General features: G+C 37.8%; 1 protein-coding gene across 3 annotated transcripts in view; it reads left to right on the plus strand.

Moving 5' to 3' along the window:
• The window catches only part of VPS13C (vacuolar protein sorting 13 homolog C), a 169,871-nt gene extending 162,425 nt beyond the window's left edge, over positions 1-7,446 (plus strand). For all 3 annotated transcript variants that reach the window (XM_070469190.1, XM_070469191.1, XM_070469194.1), the window contains 4 exons: positions 41-129; positions 3,684-3,807; positions 5,170-5,253; positions 5,543-7,446. In XM_070469190.1, coding sequence (XP_070325291.1) covers positions 41-129; positions 3,684-3,807; positions 5,170-5,253; positions 5,543-5,644 — 399 coding nt within the window. In that variant the 3' untranslated portion in view covers positions 5,645-7,446. The remainder of the gene's footprint in view (positions 1-40; positions 130-3,683; positions 3,808-5,169; positions 5,254-5,542) is intronic.
• The last annotated feature ends 5,182 nt before the right edge of the window (positions 7,447-12,628 follow it).

The following is a 12,628-nucleotide window of genomic DNA, read 5'->3' on the forward strand; positions in this document are numbered from 1 at the left end:
CATGTTACAACACAAGTCTTGAGTCTTCTTTTCTTTGCAGAATCATGTCAAAAAGTTAGAAGGAGAGACTTACCGATACCACTGTGCTATTCCTGGGAACAAGAAGGCAAGCCTTATGGTTACAAATAGGTATTGACTCCAAGTGACATCTTTTCAAATGCTAACTGTATATATTATAAGAATTTTGGAGATGAAAATGACAGTGGATTTAGATAACTATGCTTCAGCTGCAAAATGTTCATTGTCATTGTTGTTGTTTATGTTCATTGTCATTGTTGTTGTTTAGTCACTAAGTCGTGTCTGATTCTTTGTGACCCCATGGACTGTATCCTGCAAGGCTCCTCTGTCCATGCGATTTCCTAGGCAAGAATACTGGAGTGGGTTACCATTTCCTTCTCCAGGAGATCTTCTTGATTCAGGGATCGAACCCACATCTTGTGCATTGGTGGGTGGATTCTTTACCCCTGAGCTGCCTGGGAAGCCCCTGCTCATTGTCATATAATCACAGAAATTTAGGTCTGGATGGTTCCTTTGAGATCATCTGTTCTGACCTTCTCGTTTTGGAGATGCTGAAACTGAGACTAAGGATGGTTTAGAGGCTTAACCAAGTTACACACCTTCTGAGAAACAGAATCGATTAGAGTTTATAAGTGCAGTAGTGATACTTTCATATGTGAACTGTACATCCAGTTATGGAGGAGGAATTTCTGTTTTCTCACTAGGTTTTATTTTGGATGTTGAGCATACCTTTTTAAAAGTATGTTATTATATCTTTGTGTTCCATTTTCTTTCTAAATATTTTGGGAGTGGTAGATAATTTTTCCCAGTAAAAGAATTTGGACTAAACTACTAAGTTTATTTTCCTGAGATCTACCCTATATCACTTATTCTAATTACAGATAAATAATTTTCAAAACATTCTAAGTTATGTATTTTTTAGGACTAAAGCAAAGCACTTAGAGTAGGTAACATTTATATATTAGATTTCTTACTGCTGCATTTAAATGTATTTAGGTGGGAAGGAGAGAAAGGAAAACTTTAGAATTCAGGCTTAAATCTACAAACTGTTTCTAACAGAGAGTTAGCTAGTCCTCTGATTTGCCCATTAATTAAGTCAAAATATTCACTAAACAATCTAAAGAGTAGTTTTTATACTTTTTATGTAATTCCATACTAAGCAATGGAAACCATCTTTTGGAGATTGGATGTAGTATTTTAGTAGTTGTTTGATTTAGGCATTTGGTAGGAATATTAACATGTACATTTTGCATCTATTTTTCTTCAAGTACGTTGAAAAATCATAGTAATTTCAAATCATAGGTAGAAAAATCATAGTAATTTCAAATTGGATCACTTGTAGAGACTTTCAGGAGACAATTAGTAAAATAATATTCCTGACTAGCGCAGTGAGTTACTCTCCCTTAGGTATGAAGGGGCAGCCTTTAGAGACCTGGGTTGGATGACTGAATATGAAAGAAAAGGGAATACCAGATGGCTTTGCTGGTTTTTGGCTTGAGTACCATTTACAGTAGTTTGGAGGAAAAGATGATGACTTGTTTCCATTTTGAACTTAACGAGTTTGACATAGCTTTGAGATACCAAAGTAAAGGTCAAGGAGATGTGTAGAAATAGGTATACGTGTAGATACTCGGAGTTTGTATAAAGATCTGGAGTTGAGATCCAAGAGACCATCCTGAGAGAATGTGTTATTCAGAAGACCAAGATTCGAACTCTGGGAAACATGGTGCAGGAGGGAAAAAGTGAAGGAGGTTGAGGGCAGCGGGAGGACAGTAGTGTCGTTGAAATGGTCAAGAGTAGAGTCTTAAGACAGTCAAAATGGTGAATTGCGTTTGATGGAGTGATTTGCATTAGTTATCTTTAACTCTTATCGCTACCTTCTGATTCTCTCCTAGGCAGGAGGCTGGGGGTAGGGGAGCTGGAGTCCACTTCCTAAAGACTGTTTGGAATGGGTAGGAGTGTTGGAGGTGGTCGCAGTGGTTGAAGGCACTGCAGGCTCTTGGTGGGCTGGGGCCCTGAACACCATACTTCCTACAGTGCTCGACACAGTCCCAGACATGCCCAGCGTTTCAGGAGCACCTGTGCGGGAAGATACAGTGCCCGGGGTCTGTGTCAGCCCTTACCCCCTCAGTCCCGAGTTCCTTCACCCCCTCCTTCTAAACATCTGGAATCTATCTCTTTCTTCTTCTCACAGCCACCACCTTAAACGAGGCTCTCACTGTTTCCTGATTGGACTGTTACAGTCACTTCCCACCTTCATTGTCTACCCCGTCTCTCCTCCACTGGCCATGACTCTTCAGTGAGAAATTTACCCTATCATTTCTGTCATCTGTAGATTAAAGTAGAAATTTCCTAACAGCCTCTGCTACCCGCTCAACCCCACCCTCCAAAAAAGAAAAAAACCTTCAAGAGCTGGTGCCACGCTCATTTTCTCGCCTCTGTATGTGTCCAGTACTCCAGCTGCAGACCTCCACATTCCTCAGATAAATCTTTCCTTTTCTGTACTGCCATATATGTAATGACACTCTTCCCTTTGTCTGGAGTATAATTTCCCTTTCCTACCTAGAAAACTTCCTCCTTTCAAGAATCAGCTCTTACCCTACCTAGTTTATCAATAGCCCTCCCTTCTGTGTGCCAAGAGAGTTTTCCACACACTCCATTAGTATTCTTGGGCTTGCTTTGTGGCTCAGCAGGTAAAGAATCTGCCTGCAGTGCAGAAGACCTGGGTTCGATCCCTGGGTTGGGAAGATCCCCTGGAGAAGGGAAGGGCTACCCACTCTAGTATTCTGGCCTGGAGAATTCCATGGACTGTGTAGTCCATGGGGTCACAAAGAGTCGGACATGACTGGGTGAATTTCACTTCCCTTTTAGCCTGTAAATACCTCTCAAGTAGAAATCCGGGTCTTTGTTTCTCCAGCACCATGCGCATTCGTAGATTCAACAGCTCTTCTTTCCTAGTTTTGCTTTCTGTTACAGAAACTTTGGAATCAAGTATAGTTATATCAGTATCTAATCTGAATCTCACACTGGGAAATCAATGTGGATGCCCTTTAAGGATTCTGTGATTTTTTTTTTTTTAATTGCTGTTGAGTAAAATGAGCTGCTCCCTCTGTGATATAGTACATCAGTATTAAAATGTTCAAACCTGATATTTATTAGTAGGCCTAACGTGAATCTTTGCTGACGTTTGAAGTTTGTGACATTTCTTTCCTGATTAGAAGGCATACATGATTGACAGTAAAAAGCAATTAATAATTTTCCAAGTAAAACATTTTCAGGGGCTTCTGCCTTTATTACTTCCCGGATGAAAGTACAGCCTGTTCCTTATGTGTTTTAAAGAGAATAATTTCAGTTTTTTGCTCAGTTTTTTACAAATGACACTTTCCTGAATCTTGTAAGATTGGCAGAAGGGGGATTTTTGAAGTTCTGCTATGTTAGTTGTGCTATGTTTGCTCTTTATTTGACAGTTATCTTTTTTTTTTTAATGTGAATCATTTTTTTAATGTGAATCATACATTTTTTTTTGAATCATACATTTTTTTAGTGTGCCAGGTTATATTGCTTACTGAGCAGGTAAAATCTATGGCATCTAGTAGAGTGAAATATTAGAATAATTAACTGTCTTTATCAATACCTATATATTTCTGTTTCCTTTTGCAAAATAGGCGAGTTTTGTGTGTAAAGGAAGTTGAAATCCTAGGTCATATGTCCGTAGACTGGCAATATCTATTTGAAGATTTTGTACAGTCTCCCACTGTCGATGGAAATCTGCTCAAAATATCAGTTGAGGTAAGAAAACATGAATCACACACCTTTAGAGTCAAAAATTTGTTAAATGAATAGAAACCAGGAGTGCTTTCTGACTATTGTTTTACAGTTAACTGCATAAAGTAGTTGAAGGATTATTATTATTATCATATGCTGAAAAGTAAAGGAAAATGTAATTTATGCTCTGTACTTCATTTTCTGGCAGTCCTTGATTGCACTGAGTGAAATATTAAATCTGTTCACTGAAAGAGTTAGATTCCTTTTTGGTAGAAGAATGGAAGTGAATAGAAGTGTTTGTTTGTTTTACTTCATATGGATATGATTTTGCTATAATATAAAATACTGGAAAGATTCCCCATTTTAGGATTTAAGGAGATTATTATAAACATTATGTCTAGAACACTCACAATTAGTAATGTTGGCATTTATAGAAGACTAATGCATTTTAAGTATGTAATAATGCTTTCATGTCTTTTCCTCTCCATTTTCTATGGAAAAACTTTTTAATTGTATAGCAAGTAATTAGCAAAAGTGATACCCTATCTTTTGCTTAATTCTCAAACTCATTTTACTTTGTAATGTATAGTCTTTCTTATATGTGATATAATTCTATTTTCACTTTTTAAAAAAAAAGTAGAAATTGTTATTCCAAAGATGGTAATTTCTATATTTTTTCCTAAGCAATAATTATGTTATCTCTATTACTGAAACTATCTGAAAAATGCTTACTGAGTTATAAAAGTCAAGAGTTAAGAGATGTAAGTACTATTGTCCTTTAATTTATGTTTCCTTTCTTTTCATAGAAGTTTACAAGTAAAAGAAACCACTTATGAAACCATGCCATTTTGTATTTCAGCCTTACCTCATTGTAGAGTTTCAAAACTGAAAGAGTGCCTTGGTATATGAAACATAGTTTTCAGAGCACTGAAAGACTGTGTCTTTCCTGTCAGTGTGCATGTATATTACAGTTCTCTCAGTTATCACTTTCCTTTCACATCAGTGGTGAGAATTGACTCAGTGTATTTTACATTATGTACAAATTTTATCTATCAGACAAGGAAATAAAGGGAGGGTTTTTGATTTGTCAGATGTGATGAGTTATCAAGTGGTATTTCTGTACGCTGTTTATCATCGCCTGCAGAAAGCCATCATTTTATGCAGATAGATGTATACTCATTCAATTTCATAAATTCTGACAACTCACATATGGAGTCACTATCCTTGTACCAAAAACGATTTATTTCTCATCAGACCTGAATATGTGTATTTGGTTAGTCTGCTGATTATAAAATAGAGTTGATATTTAAGCACTCAATTAAAGGTTATAGGTTTTTTTCCTTCCACATAATAATTTCTTTTCTGTCATTATTTGTTTTGAAACAGAAACAAGGTCTGTTCCAAAAAAAAGATAGTGCCAATCAAGGCTACATTCAGAAAATTTACCTGCAGGATACCACCACAGCAGAGGTAAATGATTTAAAGAATGCCCCCTCCTTTTTTTAGCTGAAAGACCAAAAAAAAAAATCTGTTATAATTAGCAACAGTCATTGCTTTCCCCAGAAGATCTTCAAGTTAAAGCTTTGGACGGATAGATAAGCTGGGAATAACATGTTGTGGGCAGACTAGTCTTAGCATGACACGTACTGACTGTGTCTTCTTCCCTTTGGACCTGTGTGGGCAGCTCGTACCCTGGAGCTCTCCACCATGTGAGCTGGTACTTGTCTATACCATTTGTGATAAATATTTTGTTTTCCAGAGAGCATGTCATGCCATTGAGGAAGGACAGTCAATGAGACACCAGCAAAACTTGATGAAGCAATCATCACTGAGAATTCTCAGGCCCCAAGTACTGTCTTAATCACAGATCCTAGGGGCTGCTCCTGGGAGAAAAACCAATCACCGTCTTGTCTGTCAACCACTCTTCATTATCTGGCTAAAGAGAATTTTGGAATTTTTTTCTAGAGTACTTCGTGTTCCACTTCCCCCGTAGTTTTGGCTCCAGTTGGCTGTGTGTTTGATAGCAGTCCATGTCTGCACTGCCGCCCGATGGTCCCGTTAAAGAAATACCACTTTAAGTTCAGAGTGAAATTTCCATGAATGTTAAAATTGTGGAACAAGGGTAGTAAACTTGTTTTTAATTAAAATCCCTACTAAAAAATAAGAAACAAGGCTAGAATGACTAGTGTTCTCTGAGAGCTTTTTAGACAATTGTGTCTTTGGACAAAATGTTATATATTTTGTTCAGTAATTGAACTGATGTTAACATTTTTGGTAAACTGAGTGGTTGACTTAAGAAAAACCATTGAAGGGAGAAATGACGTATTTCTTTTTTATTTTTTCCAGAAAACATTATTTTCTCCTAATAAAAACATGTCTTGCTGTGGTGCTTATTTTTCTTCTTGCACTATAATATAAAGACAAATGAAAATCAAACCTTAAAATATCTGTACTCTGTTCTCTGGAAGTTTTGGGTATTATTTACATGAACTTATGTGGCACAATTGTAATGTGCTGATGCATGAAACTATTGCACTTTAAGTTTTTCAAGTCAGGCATGAAAAATTTAATATTTTTATATACCTAGAACTTGTTTTTTATAAGTTGAAAGATTTTTAAGGGCATCATAACTTAACACTTAATTTTAACGCATACCTAGAAATGTATTTTAAATACTTTGTAGGAAGAATGAAAAATCTCTAGTTGCTTTATATATGAATAAAATAAGGCATCTAGCAACACTGTGGGAAAATCATTGGTGTGTCCTTTGAGTGAGCAGTCAGTTCATTTTTGTTCTTTCTGAATCTTGTTTATGCTGGTTAGAGATGCACTGCCTATTAAAGCTTTTTTTAAAATGCTCAAAAGTTCTTCATTTCCGTGGATTAATCCTAACATTTACTCATGTTTTTGAGCATGATGTTTACTTAAAGTCACTGAAATGAAATGAAGTTGTGTACAAACTTGGTTTGCTCTGTTTTTTTTGATATCTATGATAATATTTCTACTATCCTTATTCAAGTTTTTTAAGACTGGCCTTAAAACTTTCAAAAATTTTCCTAGTTACAAACTTACTGTAGGTTCCAAAACAAAGGGTATAATAACTAATGCCCTAAATATTTGATTCAGTATTGTGGTCTTTGCCTTTTCAACATCACTTTTTTTTCTGTCAAGAAACTTTTTAACTTTAAGCAGAATTTCTGTATCAGTGATTAATTGCAGTTTATTCAAGTGTACTTATATTTTGTGACTTTAAAACTGACTTAATCAGGAATTTGAGATATCTAGTTATATTTTTCATAAATCACAACTATTGACAATATCCTGAATATTAAAATAATTATATTGTATTGATGGCATGTACAAAACATTGAACTAAGAAAAATTAATTTACGGAAACCCAGAAATTCATCATCTTAGTTGGCTTAGAAGTAAACTTCCAGATATTTGTACCATTTTTATTTGATTTAATCCCCGGGTGAGAAGTAATTCATTAGTAAAGTGTAATAATGTCTTTGTGTTTTTTTAAATGCTTTGGGAGTCAACTGCTTGGATATGAACTATTGAGAGAAATTAAACATTTGGTGCATTGTTTGCAGGTGTGAAAACCTTGTGGGTTTGTGTTCATATTCAATAAAATTTGCTTTTACTTTTTGTGACACGTTAGAGTAATAGTTACGGAAAGCTTTTTAAAAATTTTTATTGAAGTATAGTTGAATTATAATGTCATGTTAATTTCTGCTGTATGGCAAAGTGACTCAGCTTCTTTTTCATCTTCTTTTCCATTATGGTTTGTCACAGGATATTGAATATAGTTCTCAAGAGCTTTCAAAGATGCTAAGCAGGAGAAGGTTTTTCCTGGGGGTATAGATCTTCAGTGCTAAGAAAATATGGAGAACTGATGTGACCATGGACCTGGCTGCCACATTTTGAATTTATAGCTGCATTTTCTCTGTCTATGCTTTCTATCAGTCACCAACTGGGGATGGCAAGGATATTGTGGCTCACCCACTCCTGGGAGACAGGGAGCTCCTCTGATAGCTAATGTTGGCTTGAAGACTCCTCAGTGGCTTTACAGAACCTTTTTTAGACTGCTTGGTAGTCTGGGAGGCTTCCACACAGTCTGTCCCTGTCTCTCTGTTTTTTTCTTTTTTATCTCCCACCCTCTACCCATCTCACTTGGAGCTCAGACTACAGGTCTGAAGGCTTCTGCAGTACTGGGTTATGAAGAACAGGTGCCGGCTGAGGAATATAGCAAAACTGGGGCCATCAAAATGAAAAAAAGGACAAAAGATTCAAAGATTCATAAGAAAAATGTGATCTAGGATATTAACACATATATATGAAATCTAGAAACATGGTACTGACGATCCTAGGGTGGACTTCTTTACATGTGCTTCATGATTTAGTTCAGTTCAATTCAGTCGCTCAGTCGTGTCCAACTCTCTGCGACCCCATGAACCGCAGCACGCCAGGCCTCCCTGTCCATCACCAACTCCCAGCGTCCACCCAAACCCATGTCCATCAAGTCGATGATGCCATCCAACCATCTCATCCTCTGTCGTCCCCATCTCCTCCTACCCTCAATCTTTCCCAGCATCAGGGTTTTTTCCAATGAGTCAGCTCTTCGCATCAGGTGGCCAAAGTATTGGAGTTTCAGCTTCAACATCAGTCCTTCCAATGAACACCCAGGACTGATCTCCTTTAGGATGGTCTGGTTGGATCTCCTTGCAGTCCAAGGGACTCTCAAGAGTCTTCAACACCACAGTTCAAAAGCATTAACTCTTTGGCACTCAGCTTTCTTTATAGTCCAACTCTCACATCCATATATGACCACTGGAAAAACCATAGCCTTGACTAGGCGGACCTTTGTTGGCAAAGTAATGTCTCTGCTTTTTAATATGCTATCTAGGCTGGTCATAACTTTCCTTCCAAGGAGTAAGCGTCTTTTAATTTCATGGCTGCAGTCACCATCTGCAGTGATTTTAGAGCCCAGAAAAATAAAGTCAGCCACTATTTTCACTGTTTACCCCTCTATCTGCCATGAAGTGATGGGACCAGATGCCATGATCTTAGCTTTCTGAATGTTGAGCTTTAAGCCAGCTGTTTCACTCTCCTCTTTGACTTTCATCAAGAGGCTCTTTAGTTATTCACTTTTTGCCATAAGGGTGGTGTCATCCGCATATCTAAGGTTATTGATATTTCTGCCGGCAGTCTTGATTCAAGCTTGTGCTTCATCCAGCCCAATGTTTCTCATGATTTAGTATTGTTTTTATTTTGAATTATGTATAAGGGAGAGGACTGTCACCCTTTTGGTGCTATGGGTCTCTAAGTGCATAGATGTGGTGCTGTCTGGACATCTGTATTTTTAACAGGGCTCCATGTGTATTTCTAAGATACAGCTGGGACTAAAAAAATTAATACTGTGGATTTAAAGTAATCAAACTCCTGAAGAACTCTGCAGGTATCAATGCCAGTTAAATTACAGAATTGCAGGTACTGCCAGACTAGAAGAATCATCTCATTACTGGGGAGAAAACCAAAGTTGGTTTTAATATATAAAATTTAATTTTTTTTATTTTTGGTTGTGCTGGGTCTTTGTTGCTGCTTGGGCTTTTCTTTAGTTGCAGCATGCAGGCTTCTCATTGCACTGGCTTCTCTTCTTGCAGAGCACAGGCTTCAGGGAGCATGGGCTTCTGTAGTTGTGATACCTGGGCTCAATAGCTGCGATTCCCGGGCTCCAGAGCACAGGCTCAGTAGTTGAGGCCCACAGGCTTAGTTGCTTGGTGGCATGTGGAATATACCCGGATCAGGGGTCATACCCATGTCTCCTGCACTGGCAGGTGAATTCTTTACTAGTGGGCCACCAAGGAAACCCAAAACCAAAGGCTTTTAAGGAGTAGGAGATTATTCTAGAAATTTTTAAGGATTTGGAGATTATTCTGGAAAGCTAAGCACTGAAGAATTGATGTTTTTGGACTGTGGTGTTGGGGAAGACACTTGAGAGTCCCTTGGACTGCAGGGAGATCCAACCAGTCAATACTAAAGGAAATCAGCCCTGAATTTTCATTGAAAGAACTGATACTGAAGCTGAAACTCCAATACTTTAGCCACCAGATGCGAAGAACTGACTCACTGTAAAAGACCTTGATGCTAGGAAAGATTGAAGGAGGGAGGAGAGGGGACAGAGGATAAGATGGTTGAGTAGTATCACTGACTCGATGGACATGAGTTTGAGCAAGCTCCGGGAGTTGTTCATGGACAGGGACGCCTGCCGTGTTGTAGTCCATAGGGCCACAAAGAGTCAGACACGACTGAGCGACTGAACTAAGGAGATTATTCATGTTAAAATGATACATACTTGAGGGGCAAGCCCTTTTGGTTTAGAATCACTGCAAGGATGACAGTTAATACTGATGAAAGTGGGTTCTGTGTTTTGTGTGTATGTTGGCTCTGAAAAGAAATTTGAGACTCTCTGGGCCAGAGGGAGCCCATTTCTCTTAGTAATTGTGCATGTAGTAGAACTTATGCTTACTGTTTTTGAATTTAATACTCAATATTGAGTTTCTTTTTGAACTAAGAAAGCCTTTGGAAACACATTTTGTTTCTTACATATTGCAGACCTTCAATCCCTTACCTAGATTCACAAAGCTCTGAAAGCTAAAAAGTTTTTTTATAAGTTTATAGCAGAGACATTTGACAGCAAAATCTGAACTGAACTGATAGGACACTATTGTGGTCTTAATTCTGTTTATGTCAATGAGTTTGCCTGGAGTAAAATTAATGTATTTGATTATGGGGTGCCACTCCAGACTCCCTTGGAGGTGTACCAGCTCTTGTGATATATGAAACATATTGCCTTTCCAAAATTTGAAAAATTCTGTATTGTGAGATACATCTGGCCCCAAGGGTTTCAGATAAATTATAGGTCTGTATAACCTCAAAATTATCTGTTTATTAAAGCTCCATCCTGAGTTTTGGAAACATCATAAAACAATAGGAGAGACCACAAAGAACCACAGAATTTTCTTCCCTCTTCAGACCATGTCAATGTTTCATTTCAATTTTGCTGGCAAATTGTTTTGGTGAAGAATTCAAAGTAATTGGTGTCATCATATAGGAGACAGAAACATTACTATGGTTTCTGTCCCTTTCTCTGTTAATTAAGTAAATATCTGGTGAACAAAATGTTTTCAGGATTGACCCCTAGTGCAAAAATAATTAGAATGGCAATGAAACAAGCCAACATGATCCTTTAGGGTGATAAAGGAGATCGGGCATGAGGAGAAGGGGGCAAAAGAAGATGAGATGGTTGGATGGCATCACTGACTCAGTGGACATGAGTTTGAGCAAACTCTGGGAGATAGTGAAGGACAGGGAAGCCTGGTGTGCTGTGGTCCATAGTGTCGCTAAGAGTGAGATACGACTGAGCAACTGAATAACAAGGGTGATAGCATACACTGAGATAGTAGTGAACACACACTTTATGCTTTGCTAGAGATTGCTGCTGCACATCAGTTAAGCATGCACTTACTGAGGGTTTAAATTAAGAAGCCACACTTGAACAGGACACATCTCCCTTCTCTATGGAGCTTTTTTAGAGATTCTTAACCCACTTTGACACTTCTGATCAAATCTTACTTCATTCAATTCAGGGTGATTCACACTTTCAAAAGTAGTGGGGAAGAAAAGGGAGGGGGCATGAATTAAGAGTATTAGCAGAGTTAAATTTTTCATTAAAGATTTCCTGGACTCTCTAGTCATTCAAGTATCAGCATCTGGAATGTAAGTAGTAGGTTTTTTTCTTTAAGCCAAGATAAGGGAGTCATATTTAGTTGTAAGGTCTGTATGACATTTTAATATATCTGGAATTATTGACTGTGCAGGAAATAACTGCTTGCCTGTGTAAAGATTCCTTTGTTTAAAGCTTAGAGACCTAGAAAATGCTCCTTTGGAACTGACCCCAAATGAACAGAGCGGAAATTTTGCATGATGATTATTACAATCCAGATGGTGAATGGTTACTATTAAAAACACTGTTTTGTAGAGGTCATGAAGACTGATTACCCATGACTCAGACTGTTGAATAAGAATATATCGTCCCTTCTATTTAATGATTCAATCAATTAATGTTGAATTATAATGCAGCTCTTTTAGAAGCACCAATAATGCTTACTTTTATGTCAAATGGATTAATTTTTAATTAGTATTATCATTCACTTTTTGGAAAAAGTAATTCCCTTGGCAGTCTTTGTTTTAGCTGTACTTAAATTCACACAATTATAATAGTCCGTGGTTGGAAGGTCCTTAGATTAAGCATAACTGTGCTTTCCTGTGGCTTCCGTCTGTTGAACTCAGTCCCAATCCTTGGGGCCATGAGAGTAAGAATGACTTTTTATATAGACAAAGCCCAGTTATAACTAATCTTTCCTCTCCTGGCTGGTGTCCTTCTCATGGGATGCATTCCCCCCAGCAGTACATATGTATTAATATTTCAGAGAGAAGAAATACAGGTTTGTTTTCTGTGAAATAATGTTCCTTAAACTGAAAAGTTTCATTTTTACAATAGAAGACTTGGAAACCTGTCTGCTGTGTGCTAAGTCACTTCAGTCATGTCCGACTATTTGTGACCTTATGGACTGTAGCCTGCTAGGATCTCTGTCCATGGGATTCTCCAGGCAAGAATACTGCAGTGAGTTTCCATGCCTTCCTCCAGGGGAATCTTCCAGCCCAGGGATTGAACCCACTTCTCTTAGGTCTCCTGCATTGGCAGATGGATTCTTTATCACTGCTGCTGCTACTGCTAAGTCACTTCAGTCATGTCCAATTCATGTCCAACCCCATAGAC

The sequence above is a fragment of the Odocoileus virginianus genome, chromosome 6 (assembly GCF_023699985.2).
Source record: "Odocoileus virginianus isolate 20LAN1187 ecotype Illinois chromosome 6, Ovbor_1.2, whole genome shotgun sequence".
In the NCBI taxonomy this organism is placed as follows: Eukaryota; Metazoa; Chordata; class Mammalia; order Artiodactyla; family Cervidae; genus Odocoileus; species Odocoileus virginianus.